The 19,008-nt window shown below is 57.0% G+C and overlaps 1 protein-coding gene across 1 annotated transcript; it reads right to left on the bottom strand.

Moving 5' to 3' along the window:
• Positions 1-126: 126 nt before the first annotated feature.
• On the bottom strand, positions 127-17,423 carry IGSF9 (immunoglobulin superfamily member 9). The gene is made up of 20 exons (XM_052637491.1): positions 17,366-17,423; positions 16,922-17,110; positions 10,618-10,770; positions 9,748-9,902; positions 9,400-9,517; positions 7,836-7,977; positions 7,568-7,713; positions 7,334-7,476; positions 5,284-5,424; positions 4,699-4,815; positions 4,324-4,474; positions 4,004-4,127; positions 3,566-3,741; positions 2,903-3,153; positions 2,605-2,689; positions 2,331-2,507; positions 2,076-2,118; positions 904-1,764; positions 512-639; positions 127-308 (listed from the first exon to the last, which is right to left on the bottom strand). Exons 1-20 carry the CDS (start codon positions 17,421-17,423, stop codon positions 127-129), a joined length of 3,540 nt encoding a protein of 1,179 aa, XP_052493451.1.
• Positions 17,424-19,008: the final 1,585 nt, after the last annotated feature.

Raw genomic sequence — 19,008 nt, 5'->3', positions numbered from 1 at the left:
CCCACTGTCAGGGTCTCTGACTGAGCACCAAAAGGGCAGGGGCAGCATCCCCAGCTGGAGAAAGATCTTGCTGGGGGCTTCCCCTGCAGGGTCCGTGCGCCTTCACCCTGTCTCACGTTAGGGCATTCACAGCAGAGTGGCCTGTTCAGGGTGGAAGACGGACTGTCGATAGGCTGGTGGCCGGGACCTAGCGGCATCTCGGCGCCGGCGGAAGGCCAGGAATTCCTCCCGAAGGGCAGCACAGCGGGCCTCAGGGCCAGGAGCATGGGCAGCACTCAGGAGGCAGCTCTCCTCTGGAGTCTTCACACCTGCAAAAGGAAGGACAAAAGGAAGATGTCTTAAAGTCCCCTGGGTGAACTCTTGGGGTTCACCAGTACCATGAAGCTCTCTAGGGCCTGCCAGTGCAGAGGAGTCAGAGGAGCCGGCCTGGCTGAGAACAGGCTGAGTCCTAAGGCTGGGGGTGTAGGACGGTGAGGCCAGGGGTGCCTGCCTTTCTGGAAGGCTCTCACACCTAGCTCTGGCTCAGCTTCAAGTCGGGATCGAGGGCCAGCCAAGCCCATGTGCAGAGTCTCCAGCAACTCCATGTCCCCTGGGAATTCTGAGTCCCACTCATAGTTCTCATCCACAGATGTGTTCCTCCTGTGAAATGAGACAAATGCGTGGTGTGGGTAGAAGAATAGAGGGTAGCCAGAAAAGCCTGAACTGGTGACCCCAAGCTGAGGGTGGGCCGTGGCTTTCCTCTGAAGATCCCTGGACCTCAGCAAAAGCTTCAAAAAGGAGACAAGCTCTCCTGGTCCCAAGGTAGGGATGGAGCAGGGAAGGCAGAGGGTGCAGGAGGGGGGTGGGGAGAATCTGTACAGGGCAGGGCAGGGCAGGGCAGGGCAGGGCAGGGACTGCCCTCACCTTTTGCTGACTGTCACCACATGCTCCCTCCGGGGCCACCTCTCAGGGCCACTGGCCCAGCTGCTGGTGTCTCCTGGAGCGGGGCTGAGGTAGCTGCCTCCTGCAGAGGGGGCTGTGGAGGGGGGCCGGAGGAAGGAGGCGCTGCCCCGCCCACTGCTCTGGCTTGTGAGGCTGCCTCGGGGGGCAGCAGGGAGAAGGCTTGGCAGCAGCCGCTCCCTCAGTGTCCAGTCAACCAGTGCTGTGTACGGGGGCTCTGGGGCGGCCCCAACCCCGACCATGGCCCCGGGAAGTGCTGCCCTGGGGGACTCAGAGTGGCAGTCCAGGGGCTGGAGGTTACATGAGGTGGGGCAGGGCCGGGTATCCATGTAATCTGGGGGTGGAGCAGGCCTGGGTTCCTCCACGGGGAGCCAGTCCCCATCTACATTCATCTCCCTGAAGAAGGGCAGGCTCAGGTACTGGAGCAGGGGTCCTGGACCTGGCAGAGGACTGGGTGGGGCCGGTCGAGGGGGCCCCACAGGGCTGATGTCTGCGATGCAGAGGGGTTGGGGCATCCCACTGGGGCTGCTGCTGCTGCAATCATAGGACCTGGCCTGACGCCGAGCTGGGGTCCGAGGCTCGGACTGCTCAGGGCCTGACTTGTCTCGGGAGGTCCCCACCTGGGGTCCCATCACAAAACGCCCATCTGGTCCCCGGCAAATGGGCTCCAGGGGTAAGGGCCCCCGGCTAGGTGGAGGATCCGGAGGGGGGCTGGGGGGTCCAGCGGGTTCCCCCCAGAGCAGACTCTGGCGCAGGCTGGGGACTGGGGAACCCTGGAGCTTCAGCTTCGCCACGCTGTCAGGACTGCCCGAGCCCGGAGCAGAGCTGGGGAAGGACAGGAGATCAGGGTCTGTGGTAGGGGGCCAGTCCCCCTCCCAGGAGCCAGCGTCAGGCCTTGAGAGGTTTGATGCAGAACAGAGCAGAGCTAGGGAGAGCAAGGGAGAGAAGGACCCACATGGTGGAGGGGTGGAGGGAAGGCACGGGCGACACGGGGCCGGCCCCCAGGCTGGGGCCTCTGCACTTCCATCCTCACCTCCCTCTCACTTCTGTTCCACCCCTTCTACCCCTCCCCAAGGTGCAGAAAAGGAAGGTGCTCACAGAAGGCAGAAGGAAGCCAAGGAAGCGGAGGCACTTACTGGAGAGCTGACTTTCCAGAGGGAGAGAAGATAAGAGGTGGATCTGCAAGAATAAGAGGACAAGAGGTGACACGGGAGAAACCGAGCCCCACCAGGGCCCAGGGCGCAAGCCTCACTCCACACCAGACGCCACCCCATGTGCCTGGGGAAAGTGGAAAAAGTGGGAAGCAGGGGGAACACACCTGGCCCTGCCAGGGGGTTGGAGCTTCTCCAAGTAGGAGGTGCTTATAGAGGGCGGGGCCCCAAGTGACCTACCTTGGCGGAGGCGTTTGCGGCGGCGACGGGCAGCTCGGCGCCGGTTCATGAGGCAGGCGGCCAGGATGCTCACGAGCACAGCCACGCCCAGGAAGCAAACCCCGCCCACCACGCCGGCCAGCACTGGCTGGGGCAGGAGGCCTGGCAGCTGTGTGCGCGAGGGGTAAACCTCCAGGCCTGGGCAAGGGGACACGAGGGAGGGTCGGTGTCTATGACACAGGGGGCTCCGAGCCCCCCCAATCCCCAGGGTTGTGCCCTCCTGCCGGGTTCTCACCAGAAGTGGAGACGTTGGCTGTGTTGCTGGGATCACTGACATAACTACCAGAGAAGGCCACGAGGCGGAATTCGTAGAGAACGTCCTGGGGATGGGGGTCCAAGAAGGGGGTCAAAGCTCAGCACTGCTCACCCCAAGCCCATTTAGAAAGACTTTGCAGTTGGAAGGTACGGGTGAAGTAGAAAGCCAAGCGGAGGTGAGGATGGTCAAATCAGGGTGAGCCCAGGTTTGGGGAGTGCAGCAGGGGGCTGGAGGGCCACTGGCAGGACCCACACCCCTGCCTACCCGCCACACCTACCTTGATAAGTCCTGGCACCAACAGCTCCATTTCAGTGCCTGCCACGGCCCGATCCAACACCTCCCAGCCCTGGGAGCCCTGCCGGCCCTCCAGGATGTAGCCATCCAGCCTCTTAGGGACCAGTTCCGGGGGAACCCAGTGCAGGAGTACCCCCCGGGGCGTCCTCACCGCCACCAGACCTCGTGGAGGGGACAGGGGAGGCGACATCTCTGTCGGGGGAGGACTGGGGGCAGCTGGTGTGGTAGGAAGCCCTGAAGGGGACACAGAAGCATGTAAAGATTGCATTCCCAGTGCCCCTCCCCTGCTCCTCCACATCTCCTGGAAATGGAAGTGTTCCCCACGGACTGCAGCTCACCAGGCTCCTCTGTCCCTGGAATTCTCTAGGCAAGAATACTGGAGCAGGTTGCCATTGCCTTCTCCAGGGTATCCTCCCAACCCAGGGATCGAACCCTGGTCTTCCACACCATAGGTGGATTCTTTACCATCTGAGCTACCAGGGAAGTCCTTCCACAACCCCTGGTGCCCAACTATTCTCCCAGAACCCCTAAAGTCAAGCCTCGATCATCTTCCACAAACACTTCTGGCCACTCCCACCCAGACTGCCCCCGTCTGGACTTTCCCTGCAGCCCTTCCCCATCCTTGTCTGCTGCTCTGATCGCTCACCTTCAGGGGCAGACAGGACAATCTCGCTGAAAGGCCCGCTCCCCAGCTTGTTCTGAGCGAGGACACTGAACTGGTACTGGGTGTGGGGCTGCAGGCCTGGCACTAGGAGGAAAGCAGCACCCACGGGCACTGCCAGGGACACCCAGTCATGGTGGGCTCGGTCAGGACGCTTTGCCCTGGAGGACAGGAGGAAATGGGGGGGGGGGGGGGCATTTCATGAACTAGGAAGAGGAGGAAGGTTGGAGTCCAGAGAGCTGACCTCCCCTGTCCCCTCAACCACCCCAGCTCTCAGGACCTGGGCTTTGAACCTCTGAGATTCTCTGAAAATTGGACAGCAGAGTCAGGGCATGGGCTGGCACAGAGAGGTAGGAGAGAGGGCAGAGAGCCAGAGGGACTCAGGTTGAGGGGTAAGAGGGATGGCAGGGGCAGGTCACTCACAAGGGGGTGTACCAGACACTGAATCTCTGCAGATAGCCGCCATCAAAGCCAGGCTCCCAGGAGACATTGGCACCCTTGGGCAAAGGTACCACGGACACATTGGTGACAACGTGGGGGCTGGTGCCTGGGTGGGGGCAATGGAGGGATACTGGTCAGGATCCTGAGGGATGGCGAAGAGTTCAGGGGATCCAAGCCTTCCGCTCACCACCCATCATCCCAGGGGCTCCCCACCTAAGATCCCCATCTGGGGCCCCCCAAACGATTCTTTCCCCTGGGTCCTCCCCACACGGCTGCCTCCAGCCTGCTCTGCAGCCACTAACCCAGCACGTAGACATTCGTGGAGGCGGCCACTCGGGCCACAGCATTGCTGGCCGTGCACTCCCAGCGCCCGTGGGCCTCCTTGGTCAGTGGTCGCAGGATGAGGCTACTGTTGCTGTCCACCTGGGCCTGGCCCTGCAGCCCCCGGCCCACCTACAGAACCACTGGTCAGCCCTGAGGACACACGCAGCCACCCCTCACCAAGGGCGCCACTCAGCTCTCGGGGCAGCTCCAGTTTCCTCCCCAGCCAGCCCTCTCTTCCTCACCTCCTCCCCACCTCCCCTCTCCCCACAAACATCCAGGGGCACAGAGAGGCAGGGGTGCGGCGAGTGTGAAAACAGGTGTGAATACAGGAGGAGTGGGGTCAGGAACCTTACCTTGGCCCAAGAGATAGTAGGTGAAGGGTCTCCCCGGGCAGAGCAGGGGATAAGGAGTTCTCGCCCTACTTCTTGGAAATATTCTTCTTTGGGACGTTCCAGAAAAGCTGGGGGAGCCTGCAACCCAGATCTGGCATTGGGTGGGGGCTCTCTCACACTGCCGCCTGAGGGCCATTCCCCCCCTTCTCTGGGGCCACCATCCGTCTGCATCTCTCAGTGTCTCTCTAGCTCGCCTGTCCCCGGCAAGGGGGCTGGAGGGACATTATTGGAGAGACCAGGGCTGATGGGCAGAGGCCTCTCTGAAGATGTACAACGCTCTAGAGAATACCCCTCACCCTCCCCTTCGCTTCCTACTCTCTTCACTCCAGAGAGGGAGGCAGCCTGTTAAAGGGTTGAGGCGGGCAGGGGACCTTCCTCTGCTGTGGCATCTGATGGCTGCCGCTACCATGGCAAACAGACGTGGAAGCCCCGCTCCCCGCGTGTCTGTCCCACCCACCTCGGCCTGGTGTCAGTACCAGCCTTGCATCTTCAGCCACCTGACCTGCTGCCACTACCCCCGCCCCCAACCCCCACCCCAAGCCGCACCTTGAGCAGAACACGGGTGACTGGGGAGGGCCCTGCAGTGCCAAGACTGTTGTAGGGGGTGCAGGAGTATTCTCCCAGTGCATCCTCGTTCCCCAGGGCAATGATGAGGGAGCCTTCTGGGCCCTGGGACCAGCCGGGGAACTGGAAGCAAGAGGAGATGACAGCCAGACAGAGACGCTCAGCAGAGGCCAGACCAGAGATGGAGAGAAGCAGTGCACGGGAGAGACCCGCGTCTACACGGAGGCGGCCGCAACCTACCCTTAGGCTGGCCCCTCTCTGAATTCCGCCCTTCCACTCTCTTTCCTACAGGGGGGCCGCTACCAGTGGTGTGAAGACAGCCTATTGATAGCACTGGGGCTGTGAGCAATGGAGTTTGTCAGAGGAATGGAGGCTGACAAACTCCAGGGGAGCCACTCAGAGGGAATCTGGTGTGAATGGCACCCCGTGGGGTTGAGCCGTGTGAGGTTCTCTGCCTGCTGCCTTCCTAGCCCTCCACGATTACATTCCCTATCTTACACCCCACATCAGCTCTTCTTCCTGGCTTCCCTAGTTCTGTACAGTCAAAGGCTAACATCTGACTCCTTACTCTGTCTCACGCCCCACATCTGTCCTCCTGGGAAGGCCTTTTGTTCCATGCATCTTCACGTCTATCCCTCTAACTCAGGCCTCGTAACCTCTCACCCACAATCTCATTTCAGCAGCCTCTGCACCACAAATGTGCACTCTCTTCCCCTTCATTTCTCTGACAAACTCAACTGCTCACAGCCCTGACGCTATCATATAAGCTTCCCTGGTGGCTCAACGGTAAAAAATCTGCCTCAGTGCAAGAGATGCGGGTTTGATCCCTGGCTGGGGAAGATCCCCTGGAGGAGGGCATAGCAACCCACTCCAGAATTCTTGCCTGGAGAATTCCATGGACAAAGGAGCCTGGCGGGCTACAGTCCATAGAGTTGGACATGATTGAAGCAAGTGAGCACACTCGCATGGACACACTGATGCTATCACACCATTGCTCAAGCAATTTCACTGGTTCCAAATGCCTTTTGACTATTTTTTTTAACCTTTGAAAAAATTTATTGAGTACTACTATGGTTGCAGAAGCCCTGGGGTGACTAGGATTAAAAGATGCAATACTAACCCACAAGGAATTTATTGTCTTTGCAGACAAACAAAAAATCTCAATCACCTTGGAATGAGGTAATATTAACTTGGCATCCATATTCTTCCCTTTGGTCCCAACCTGTATTTCCAGATTCTCTGCATCAGTCATGTCCCCACAGGAATCGTAGCTCCCACCCAGCTGAATGACTCATTATGCCATAAACGCACTATACTGCTTCCTGCCTCTGGGCCCTGGTTTCTGCATGGAATGTCTCTCTGCTCTTCAAGGCCGTCATTAGCATCCCAGAAGCCGGTGCTGATCTGTCCTCAACCAGCCCTAAGAGGAAGCTGCTCGCCACCTCCTGCCTCGCTAGCCTTCCAGCAGAGTGTCTGTGGCTGTGCTACCCCCTCGAGGCACGGATGTCTCTTTGCTCCTGTTCCTACCAGACACCAGGCACAGCACCCGACAACCACAGATGTCATTACTACTTTCCCAGTCTGTCCCATCCTCCCCTTCTTCCCCCGGTGTCTCACGTCCATGACTGCATCTCTGTTCTTGCCCTGCAAACAGGTTCATCTGTCCCATTTCTCTAGATTTCATATATGTGTGAATATACAATATTTGTTTTTCTCTCAAACAGATGGCTAGTAGGAACCTGCGGTAAAGCACAGGGAACTCAGCTCGGTGCTCTATGATGACCTAGAAGGGTGGGATGGGAGGGGGATGAGCTGCAAGGGAAGCTCCAGTGGGAGGGGATATGTGTATACATAGAGCTGATTCACTCTGTTGTACGGCAGAAACTAACACATCACAATGTGATTATGCTCCGATTAAAAGAATGAAAGAGGTGTATGACCTCCAGTCACTGTCTTGATCAAAGGCCGCCCCAGCTGTCTTGCCTAGAATAACACCAAGCTAAGCCCTCTCTCCCCTGCCCCAGGCCTGTACCTTGTCCAGCTGCAGGGCCTGCCCATCCTTGGTCCAGCTGACAAAGAGCAATGGGGGGTTGGCACGAACTGGGCATCGGATCACCCCCCGCATGCCCACGGGCAAGGGCGTCTCAGGAGGCATGGCGGTCACCTGCGCTGGGTCTGGGGGAAGCAGTGGCAAGTTGTAGGGGAGGAGCTGAGCCTGGCCCAAGGAAGTGAAGCAATCTGTCGAGGGAGCCGGGGTGGGGCTTACAGAGCACAGTGAGGTAGGCAGAGGCCGAGGGCGGGCGCAGGAGGCCGTTGCTGGGCACACAGGTGTAGCGGCCGGCATCATCAGGCTGGGCGGCCTGCAGCCGCAAGCTGCCATCCACCAGGATCCGCACTCGGGGCTGCAGGCGGCTGCAGTATGGCACGGGGGCGGAGGGGTCCGGGCCTTGCTCAGCCAAGGGACTCCTCAGACTGCCCACCAGTTCCCTACCCCCACCCCACCACACCACACCCTAGCACACGCAGAGCCCCACCTGATGTGGAAGACGTTGGTGCTGTCCTGGAACCAGCTGTAGGTGAGGTTAGCAGGGTATGCCTCAGCTCGGCAGGCCAGAGAAACATCCTGGGAGGCATTGACTGTGCTGTTCTTGGGGGGCACCACAATGACTGGGGGTCCTGGGAAGGGGGAAGCACAGGGGAAGGAGGGGCCTCAGCCCAGTTTCCCAGGAACCCTGAGGTCACTTCTGCCTCTCTCCCTAGTCTGCCCTCTAGAATACAGGGCTGGTTGCTAAAGGGCCTCAGGAATGGAAACAGGCCCTAACCCTTTTATTTAACACAAGTTCCTGCTCTGCTCCAGCAAGCTCGCTTTCCTACCAGGGACAGCCACATTCACCCAGTTTAATCCTCTGCTCACCCTTTCCACCATCACCTTTTCCACCCCTCATCTATCTACACCATCTACAACACCTCTGTGTCTCCTATCCTAATCCAGGCACCCAATACCTTACCCCAGGATGCTGCAGCAATCCCTGACTCCATTCATGGCCATTCATGCAAAAATGTCTCCACCCACCCACTCTGGCCACAGAATTCTTCTGCTCAAGAATCCACAGCAGCTCCTGGCTCCCAGCACATTAAGCTCAAACTTCTTGACCCAGCCCTGTGGGCCCTTGTGACCCCACCTGGCCAACCATCTTTTCATACATCAAGCCTTCCATACTCTTTCAAGTCAGTATGGGAGCTCACTGGGCCCATGCCAGGCAGTCTTGAAGGCTCTTCCCCAAGAGCCTGACTAGGCCACAGAGACCCTGCCAAACCATCTTTTAACCCCACTGCGGTCTCCCTTCTCCAGGCTCCAGCTACATGAGTGGCCAGTAATAAGAGGTAATGATACAAGCTGGAGTGCAGAACACCTCCAGGCACGCCAGGTGGGACTGACCTGACCTGCATTTAATCCTCTTAAGAGCCTTTTGTGATAGAAATTATTGTCTCCACTTCATAGATGAAGACATGAAGGCTCAGAGGCAGACAGATTCTAAGGCGACTTGCCCCAGATCAGTGGGAAGGCAAATTCACATCAGGCCTTCCCGACGCCAGACTTCACCCTGCACCACTGCCCAGCGCTGCCTCCCCCACAGCACCCAGGAGAGCAGGGCTTCACCTCTGCATCTCATTCCCGAGGTCACCAGGGGGCTCTATGAAGGCAGAGTGTACTTTTCAGCTTTCCTTCTGAAGGGAAGGGCTTGACCACAAATTACTGTGCTCGGCTGAACCTAAGTCTTGTAACAATCCTGAGAGGCAGACAGGAACTTCTTTGTGTAGACGAGGAAGCTAGGGGTCAAGGGGGTTCCGGGGCTCAGTCTGACACCAACACCCCATGCCCTTCCCACTGTACCACACTGCTAGGCACTAAATACCTGCATTCACTGATCCTTTTACAGGCAAGATGTTGGTTTTAGAGGCATTGGGAGCTCCCTCCCTCTCCAGGGGCCCCTGCCTCAGGCCCAAGTCCGCCCCCCAAGCTTTGTGCACCCCCAGCCACAGGTCAGTCCTCTCACGCGCTATGTCCAGCTTCCCGGCCCTCCCCCGAGACAGCACCTAGCACCAGCAGCTGGGTGGCGTGGGTGGCGCTGCCCTCGGTGCTGGAGGCTTGGCAGGTGTAGACCCCGGCGCTGCTTCGCTCCACCCTCCGGATCCGCAGCGTTCCGTTCAGCACCTAGAGCAGAAGTCAGCGAGCGGGACCCAGGCATCTCCTCGCCCACAGCGGGCCTCAGACGCCCCTGCACTTCCGAGGCCAGCCAGCAGAGGGAGGCAGCCGGCCAGGCTCGGAGAAGCCCGGGCCAAGCCCCTCCTCCGGCGGGTCTCCCAGCCTGGCCTCACCCGCTCTGTCCTGCAGCCTGTTCCCAGGCCACCACCTGCCCCACACTGTCCAGCCGCAGGACTCACCTGCACTTGACTCTGGCCCTGGCCGAGGTCCTGTCCTCGGAGCTTCCAAGTCACCCGAGGTTGGGGGTTGCCTTGGGCCACACACCGCAGGGTGACCGGCTCCAGTTCCCACACTTCGAGCACCTGGGGAGGCGTCTCCAGGAACTGAGGGGGCGCTGTGAGGAGAGAGGCATCAGGGGGTGCCAGAGGGGCCACCAGCCCAAAGAGTTGCATCCCAGGACCAGAGAGGCAGATCAGGGCTGCAGCCCTCAGCTCATCAGGCTGACCACCTTCAGGGGAATCCCCAGCCCTGGGCCACCCTGTCTGCGGCACCCAGGGCTCAATGAGGACGCACCGGCCCATCCCCGCACCAGCCTGCAGAGCTGGCAAGGGAGCGGAGCACAGGACGGGCGTTCAGAGCTGGGAGAGAGCCAGGTGCCCTCTAGAGTCGGGAGGCCTGGGTTTTAGACTCTGCCGCTAATCAGTGGCACGACCCAGTTTCCTCATCTATGACATGGGAATACTTGTGACCTCCTTCCTTCTTAGGGTTGAGACAGCATTCATGAGGTACTGGGTTAAAAGGGGTTTTGATAAAACAAAGTATTGTATATGCGTGACCAATGTTTCACTCGGGGTTCAATAACCCCTTATCCCCTATCCATTAGGCTATCCTGGTCAGGGAAGCACAAGCAGGGAAGAGACAGGAAGTTCCCAACACAGAGCCAAGAGGCTGATTGGTTTTAGGTGTGAAGAATGGAAAGGGCAGGAGTGGGGGTGGGCGGGGTGAGATGTAAACAAGGGGTGTCAGCAGAGTGGGGCTTCGGGACTGTCCTTCCACCCTCCCCCCTTCCACGCGCCCCCCCTCCTTCACCACAGCTCCCAGCTTCCTACAGTTGACGGTCAGATGCACCCAGGAGCCGTTAGCAGAGTCGTCCTCAGGGCTGTGCTGGTCTAGGAAGAGTACGCGGCACTCGTACCAGCCCTGGTCTTCAGCCCGGAGCCCCTCAATCTGGAGAGATGCCCCCTTCTGAAGCCGGACACGCCCTGGGAAAACAGCCCTGGATCAAGGGTGCTGAAGGGACCGCATGGGAGCCCCAAGCCCCTGATCACACCGGTCATTCTCAGACGTAAAGAACAGGCTGTCTCTCCCAACCACCCTACTACAGTGGGGTCCAGAGAGGCACAGATGGGGTTGGGGTCACTGAGGGCAGATCCCTCCCTTCAGCCCCTCGAGTCATTCCTACCTTTCAGCAGCTGGGACCCAGCTTAGACAAAGAGAAACCAGAGCGGCAGCAGGCGGACAAGGCACAGAGCTCAATGATGCCTAGCTTCCGGGACTGTAGGGAAAGGGGCTCAGAGAACCAGCTCTGTGTCTCCTCTGGAGTCATACAGAACCTACCCATCCTTGAGCTCTTTTTGTAAGGGAGTTCCCGGGAGTGCTCCTGCCAGAGGACTCTGTCCCCAGAAACCACAGCAGTGTTTGGGGCCCGAGCAGGGATCCAGACCTCGCCTACCAAAGCCCCTAATCCGCCGGGGTTATTATCAGTGGCCTAAGCGCCTTAGGGTGGCCAGAGTCCAGCCCAGCCAGGCAGCAAGGTCAGCAGCCTTCTCACCCCATTCCCTCACGCTCCAGGGCATCCAGGCTGTGGCTGACAGACTTCATAGAGCTCCACAGTGCACCCAGCCCCAGGGCAAGCAGGCAGCGCCCTTCCGCCCTCAGCATCCTCTCCTGGCAGAGTCCTGCACCACAGACAGCTTTGCGGGTCCCTGGCAGCGCGACCCAGGGAGCAAGCCACACACTACAGCCAGAGAGACCTAGCGTCCAGCTCTGCTATATACCCTCTTGGCTACACCACTTAAACCTCTCTCTCAACATCTGCTTCTTCATCTATAAAATGAGAGAGAGAGAAAAAAATCCAAGTGGGGTAGATGGAAGCCAGGCAGCACGATGCTTAAATAAAACGGTTGAACAAATGAATGAGCTCAAGATTTGAAATCGCAGACTGCACTCAACCTTGGCTCCATCCTTCACCTGACGACACACCGTCTGCCCCTTCTCCCCTGCGTCAGTCAACAACACCATCACGCATGTCCAGAGACCTGGGGTCATCTTCACTCTCACATCAGCTTGCTCAGTTAGCCTTCGGTGTTCTCTCTTTCACTCCCACATGAGCTTGTTCAGTAAACCTTTCAGACTCTACTTCCTGAATACTGTTTCCCTCTCTATCACCTTCACTTTAGTTTAGTTGCATATGCAGAGAACATCATGAGAAATGCTGGGCTGGAGGAAGCACAAGCTGGAATCAAGATTGCCGGGAAAAATATCAATAACCTCAGATATGCAGATGACACCACCCTTATGGCAGAAAGGGAAGAGGAGCTAAAACAGCCTCTTGATGAAAGTGAAAGAAGAGAGTGAAAAAGTTGGCTTAAAGCTCAACATTCAGAAAACGAAGATCATGGCATCCAGTCCCATCACTTCATGGTGAATAGATGGGGAAAGAGTGGAAACAGTGGCTGACTTTATTTTGGGGGGGCTCCAAAATCACTGCAGATGGTGACTGCACCCATGAAATTAAGATACTTACTCCTTGGAAGGAAAGTTATGACCAACCTAGACAGCATATTAAAAAGCAGAGACATTACTTTGTCAACAAAGGTCTGTCTAGTCAAAGCTATGGTTTTTACAGTAGTCATGTATGGATGCGAGAGTTCGACTATAAAGAAAGCTGAGTGCAGTCCATCCTAAAGGAGATCAGTCTTCAGTGTTCATTGGAAGGACTGATGCTGAAGCGGAAACTCCAGTACTTTGGCCACCTGATGCGAAGAACTGACTCATTTGAAAAGACCCTGATGTTGGGAAAGATTGAGGCAGGAGAAGGGGACGACAGAGGATGAGATGGTTGTATGGCAGCACCAACTCAATGTACATGAGTTTGGGTAAACTCCGGGAGTTGGTGATGGACAGGGAGGCCTGGTGTGCTGCAGTTCATGGGGTCACAAAGAGTCGGTCTCGACTGAACGACTTAACTGAACTGAACTGATTGCAACTCTCAACTGGGTTATGCAAACAACCCACAAAGGGGTCCCACTGCCTTCATGTTCATCAGGTGCCCACCCCACTTTGACTTTGGATAAGGACAAATGACATTTTCTAAATATTCTGGGTTATGCAAAACAGATGAAACCAGACTATGCCTTTACTTAGCCCTTCCTCTGTGTGTTAGTCGCTCAGTCGTGCCCGACTCTTTGTGACCCCATGGACTGCAATCCACCAGGTTCCTCTGTCCATGAGATTTTCCAGGCAAGGATACTGGAGTGGGTTGCCATTTGCTTCTCCAGGGGAACTTCCCAACCCAGGGATCGAACCCAGGTCTCCTGCACTGCAGGCAGATTCTTTACCGACTGAGCTACAAGGGAAGCCCCCTAGTACCAGACAATCTGAGGCCGTTGGCACACTCACCCACTCCAATCTGCTTCCTTTCTACCTCTAGGGTCATCTTTCTGAAATAGAATCAACCCGTGGGGGCCCTGATGCCACCAGGGAATAAGAGAAGTATCAGGCTGAGGCTGGCTCTGGGATCTCAGGCAAGGGTCCTTTTTCTTCTAAGAACAAGGTGCAGGGGTGGGGATTCTCTAGAAAGGGTGGAGCTGCTTAAAGGGCTGGGTGCTTAAATCCCCACCTAGATAAGCCTGGGTCTCTCAGGTAAACATTGAACATGATCCCACCCTTTCTCCCACCAGTGGGATTCTTCAGTAACCCTAACCTGCCAGGCCATGGAACCCCGCAGACTGCACTGCGCCCTCTTCTAAGTCCCATGTGATGGTAACTTTTGATTACAGTGATCTTCAAGTGCTACAAAGAAGGAAGAACACAGAAGGGAAATCAAGTTTGGGATATGCGCCATGTAATATCAGGCAATGTCACCATACGTAATCCTCTCAAGAATTCCAGTAAAGGAACTGATGTTAAGCTTCTTTCCAAAATCACGTGGCTATTCAGCGATACAGGCAGGCCTGCTTGCTCACGATGCAGTACGCTCTCCACTGCTCACTGGTGTGAGGACCCAGTGACGCTCAGGGCACTCATCCCTGAGCTTAGCCAGTATATTCTCACTTGGCGTGTGTTGGTAGTCAGTGGGTAACAGCTCCAAATGTCTGTTGATCAGAATATCCAATAAAGCACACCGTATGTCCTAACTTCTCTGTGAGGTATGGATGGCTAGACTGGAAGTGTCACAGAAGAACAGGAAGCTGGCCAGGAACAGGTGGTCCTGTGCCCTCCCGAGTCCTGGGTCCCCCTTCTGGAGGCCCATCCTCTACCTACAGAGCCAAAGTGAGTGTCTCCAGACCTCTCCACATGCAAGGGTGTGTACAGGAAGGAAGAGACACAGTCCCCACTCTTGCAAAGCTCTCCAAAGGCAGAGCTCTCTCTCTCATGTACAAGTGCAAGTTCACATACACACAGAAGTCCAAGAAACAGGCCTAACTGTGCCTGGATACTCCAAGAAACTAAGAAGCAAGAGGCATACAGGAGGTTTCCAGGAAGAGGTGACTCTGCAGAGAGTGAGAGTTACACAGTTAATCGTTCAGTCCTGTCCCCGACTCTTCGTGACCCTATGGACTGCAGCCCGCGAAGCTCCTCTGTCCATGGGATTCTCCAGGTAAGAATACTGGAATGGGTAGCCATGCCCTTCTCCAGGGGATCTTCCGGACCCAGGGATCAAACCCGAGTCTCCTGCGTTGCAGGCAGATTCTTTACCATCTGAGCCACCAGGGAAGCCCAGGGGATGCAAGGATAAAAGGTGGTGAGGAGAGGGGACTCTTCTAAATGGAGGACGAGAAGACTGATTTCTTTTTCGGCTGTTCATCATGTGAGATCTTAGGTCCCCGACCAGGTATCTAACCTGTCCCCCCTGCATTGGAACCATGGAGTCTCAACCACTGGACCACTAGGGAAGTCCTTGAGATAACTGATTTTTATCAAAGAACTCAGGACAGAGAGAAAACTCATGTCCCTTCTGCCACAGAGGGTATTTTGAAACTCTCAAGAAATATAGCATGAAAGTCAAAGACCAAAAGCTGGCCCCATGAATTGGAAGAGCTAATCTCAGATCCACCCCAGGGAAGCTGGTATAGAGGAAGTGGGCCCTCTTTTCTCTCCACACCTAGGATTTCACGCCATGAAGGCGCTGTCCGGGGTTCTTTACACACAGCAGCTAATTTCATTCTAGGATTTAGTCCTGGTTTGTTTTATACTGCTTTTACTACTTTTGCACTAGTCCACAAATCCAGTCTCCTCTGCTAGATGGATTCTAAAGTCATCAAAGATAGGAAGCCTTCCCTTCAGTGTAATCCCTGAAGGCTCCAAACAGTCTCTCTCGTGGTTCCTCCCACATTCTAGGCCATGGGCCTCACACACAGTCCCAGGCCATCTCCCCTTCGTTTGCCCAGAGGGTTTATGACAGGACACCATTGTCCTTAGCAACCTCCACCTCCCGTTGCCTAGCAACTGCAGTTCAGAGTCCCCTGCACAAAGGCTGAGAGGCCCATTCCACACTGGGAGGCAGTAAAAGGGTTAATGGGTACAGGGGCCTCTCCCCAGGGCCCTGACTCCCCAGATCAGCTCTGCCTTGACCAGAAGCTTCAGACCCAGGGGAGGGGTGGGCATGAAGGGCAGGGGTAGGAAGAAAGCCCCCGAGGTTACTGCTCACAGCCAGGCAGCTCAAAGGAACACCACAGAGACAAAAAGAAAACCCACAGGTAGCAAAGTTGCTACCTTCTAGACAAAGGGAGGAGGGAGGGCAGGAAGGAGAGTTGCACATCACCACCCCCAACTCCCCCATTCCCACCCCTGCCCAGAGGCAACCCCCGAAAAGCCTCCCCCTAACCCTGCCCTCAGTGGGGCAACGTTCTGCATCCACAAGCCTCAGCCCAGCGGCTCCCCAGCCCGGCGGGCAGAGGCCAGGATCGGGGGCTGGGCCCGGCCATTGTCTCTCCGCTTGTCCTAAGTGGGGCCCCTGCTTTCATCAGTTCTCCCAAGCGGTTCTCCCCAGGCTTGTGCAGACACATACGCTCCCACCAGGCTGTTTGCCAACAACTGCCCCCAGTTTGAAAATAAACCCTTCCCTCTGCACCACCTGCCTGAGCCTCCTCCCCTCTGTGCTCAGCCTGCCCCGCGGTGACAGCTTAGCCAATCCTGTGGCTTCTCCCAGGATTCAAACTAAAGAGGGAAAAGGGAGGGGGTCCCCCTACCCCCATCGACGGCCTCCCAGGTGGCCTTTCCTGGGTTTCCCCTATGAGGAGGCAGCCAGACTCTCGCCAGCCGCCCCAGCCCCAGCCCTGGGTTCTCCCACACTCTGCCCTCAGAGACCTGCACTAAACCATTCAGATTAAGGCTCCCCGGAGATTAGGAGGAAGCTGAGCCTTTTCAGGGAGCAGCTGGGGCACAGGAGAAGGCCCCCAAGGAGGCCTATACACTATTTTAAGTCCATGTTGCAGCCAGCTGAAGCAGGAACCCAGCCCAGCCCCATCTGTTTGCGGATCTTTCAGGGAGCCTGGTTCCCTCCAGCCCTGCTCCGCTGAACTCAGAATCAGACAGATCAGAAACCCCCTGACCCTGCTGCCCCATCAGTCCACTCCCTAGAAGCCTGCTGCTAGAACCCCCCAAATCAGCATTTAAGAAAATAGGAGGGGAGGAGGGCAAGGGAGTGAGAAGATAGCAGAGCCAAGCGCCAGGAGAGGGCCAAGTAGGGGGAGACCACGGAGGATCAGGAGGAGCCTGGGAGGTTCGTGATGAGCTCTAGAAAGAGGGATTAGAGAATTAGGATGGACACTTGCAACAGGGCTGCAGGATCTCCTTTGGAACAGGCCAAGTGGAGTTCCAAACAGACCGTGCAGTGCGCGCGCGCGCGCGTGTGTGTGTGTGTGTGTGTGTGTGTGTAAATGAATGAATCCTTCAGTGAATGAACACGTGTGTGTGTGTGTGTGTGTGTGTGTGTAAATGAATGAATCCTTCAGTGAATGAACACTGCTTGGGAGCAGAGCCATGCTTGTTATGTAGAGTTCAGGCAGTGGAGCTGGAGATGAGGTTGGGGCAGGGACGGAGCTGTTAAGAAGAGGCCTTGTTCCCACTCTACCCAGCCCACCTTTGTTGGAGACACCTCCCAACCTCTCAGCTGAGGACAAGTCTTACCCACGTAATCAGGGTCGATGCGGGGAGAGTAGAGGCCAAACTGGATGAAGATGGGAAGCAGGAATCCAAAGCGCAGCCACTCGATGACATGCAGAGGGGGCCGGCCAGCCGGGGGCAACAGGTCACAGCCCAGCACCGCACTCTCCCCGGCCCGGCCCACAACCGACACCACCTCAGGCTTCCCTCGACCTGCAGGACGGGCAGGGCGGGCAGGCGGGTGGCATGAGGACCCAGCGGGGACCCAGAACCAGGGCTGGGAGGGGAGATACCCTCTCTGTCTCGGTGGGTTCCCCAGGCCTTGGTGATGGGGTTGAAGGAATCTATGACGTTGGCAGAACCTGAGCTGCTCCTCCCCTCCTCTGACCTGCGCACAGAGAACCCCGGGGGGACCACCCCTACCCCAAGGCCAACAGGGAGTTCTGGAGCCCAGGGAATCCAGCTCACCGTCAGCCCCTTGGCTGATGATCAGGCTGAGGATAGCCAGACTGAGGCACCAAACCATAGCCCAGCTGCCTGCTTGCCCGGCCCCTCCTCTCCACAGGGGCCCAGATGGAGGGGCCCGGGGACGTGCAGAGCCCAGCAAGCCCCTCAGTCCTTCTGATCAGGTCACAGGGATCAGCGCTCACTCTTCTGGACAGTTAGGGCTTGGCTCACGTCACACCTGAGAAAGCCGTTCTCTGGAGCACCACAGATCTAGATGCAAAATGCAAGGCAACATGCAAAGTGGGCCAGTGTTGGAAATCAGAGGAACCCCTCCCTCCTCCCGGAGTTGGAGTTAGAGGAAAGCCGGAGGTGAGCAAAGGTAGAGAAAGGGAAGAGGAGCGCAGATAAGTGGCGAAAGGGTGAGGGAGTGCTGGGGTGGGGAGACCAGACAGGTAAGGACATGTGGGAAGCAGAGGGCTGGAAAGATCATAGGAAAAGCTGAGGAATTCTGGGGATACCCTCTTTACTCAAGCTCTTGGAAATCTGCGCCACGAGGGAACTGGGGTTCCCCTATACTTGGAAAAGGACTGGTCAGTTAAGTATGGGAGATACAGAGCCCCCATGGTCCAGCCTTCTCTCTGTCCTCTGTCCTTAGTCCTGATGCTAATTAACAAGGTAGCAGAGAGCAAGATAGAACCAGTATTATCACCTCCACCGCACGGTGACATATAAGGACAGTGAGGATCTCAGAGAAGCCTGCTTAGGTGTACACAGTCAGTCAAAGGCAAAGTTGGGATGAAAACCCCCAGAAAGTGCCCGCCAGATCCTTGCCTCATTTCTGCAGCCTCTGTGAACCCTACGAGCCAGGAATCTTGTATCTCTTTCTCCACTCAACCTCCCAATACTGCTTTAGCCATGAATGCGTCAGACACTTGGGAGAGGAGCTCCCTCTCCATCTGCTGGTTTGGGGGTGCCCAGGCAGCATTCTCCAGGTCTGGGCACGTCCCAGGGCTTGTGAGCTGGCGGCTGGTGCCACTTCCTCTTCCTGATGCTGCCAAGGCAGCCCTCCGTCTTGCCAGACCCATGACCCAAGTTCCTCCCATTTTTCTCTCCCTCCAGCATCCTCGGGGCCCAAGGTTTGCCAGGCTCTCGCTTCCCCAACCCCAGAGGCATGGCCCATATGAAGCTAAAAAGCCCAAGAGTCCCTAGGGTGTACAGAGTGAGCCCTGGGGGCTGGAGGGGAGGAGGTCCTGACAGCCCCAGGGCCTAAGCATCTAGGGAAGTCACAGTGGGGTGGTGCTGCCTTGGACCTGGCAGACCTAAGTGGACTCTGCTCTATAGGTCTCCACCCCGCTCCTGGCCTCACAGGTCAAGACCGGCTGTAAAACCTCCCCCATGTCCCCCAGCCTGATCCCTGCCTCTACTGAGGGGCCCTGCACATCTAACTCCTGATAAGTCACCAGCAAGCAGCCCCCGGCTTCCCACTGCCCCAAGTTCTCCCATACGTCACAGACATATCTTCTTCTAAATGCATAAGAACTCCCAATTCCCTCCTGGCTCAGTGTTCCGAAAACCCTAGTAAACCCAGGTTTGCCCAGAATCCCTCTGTTTTTCCTAAGAGCTTTCCAACTCTTCTGCCGCCACTAGGCTTCACCTGCTCTCCC

The sequence above is a fragment of the Budorcas taxicolor genome, chromosome 3, assembly GCF_023091745.1.
Source record: "Budorcas taxicolor isolate Tak-1 chromosome 3, Takin1.1, whole genome shotgun sequence".
NCBI lineage: Eukaryota > Metazoa > Chordata > Mammalia > Artiodactyla > Bovidae > Budorcas > Budorcas taxicolor.
The sequence above is the reverse complement of the archived record's forward strand: the minus strand, read 5'-3'. Positions and strand labels throughout refer to the sequence as shown.

Coding starts and splice junctions, on each gene's coding strand:
- IGSF9 (XM_052637491.1), bottom strand. CDS start 17,423: ATGGTTTGGTGCCTCAGTCTGGCTATCCTCAGCCTGATCATCAGCCAA. Junction 9,903..10,617: donor GGTGCATCTGACCGTCAACT/GTAGGAAGCTGG, acceptor CTCTCCTCACAG/CGCCCCCTCAGTTCCTGGAG. Junction 3,154..3,565: donor TGTCCTGTCTGCCCCTGAAG/GTGAGCGATCAG, acceptor TGTCCCCTTCAG/GGCTTCCTACCACACCAGCT.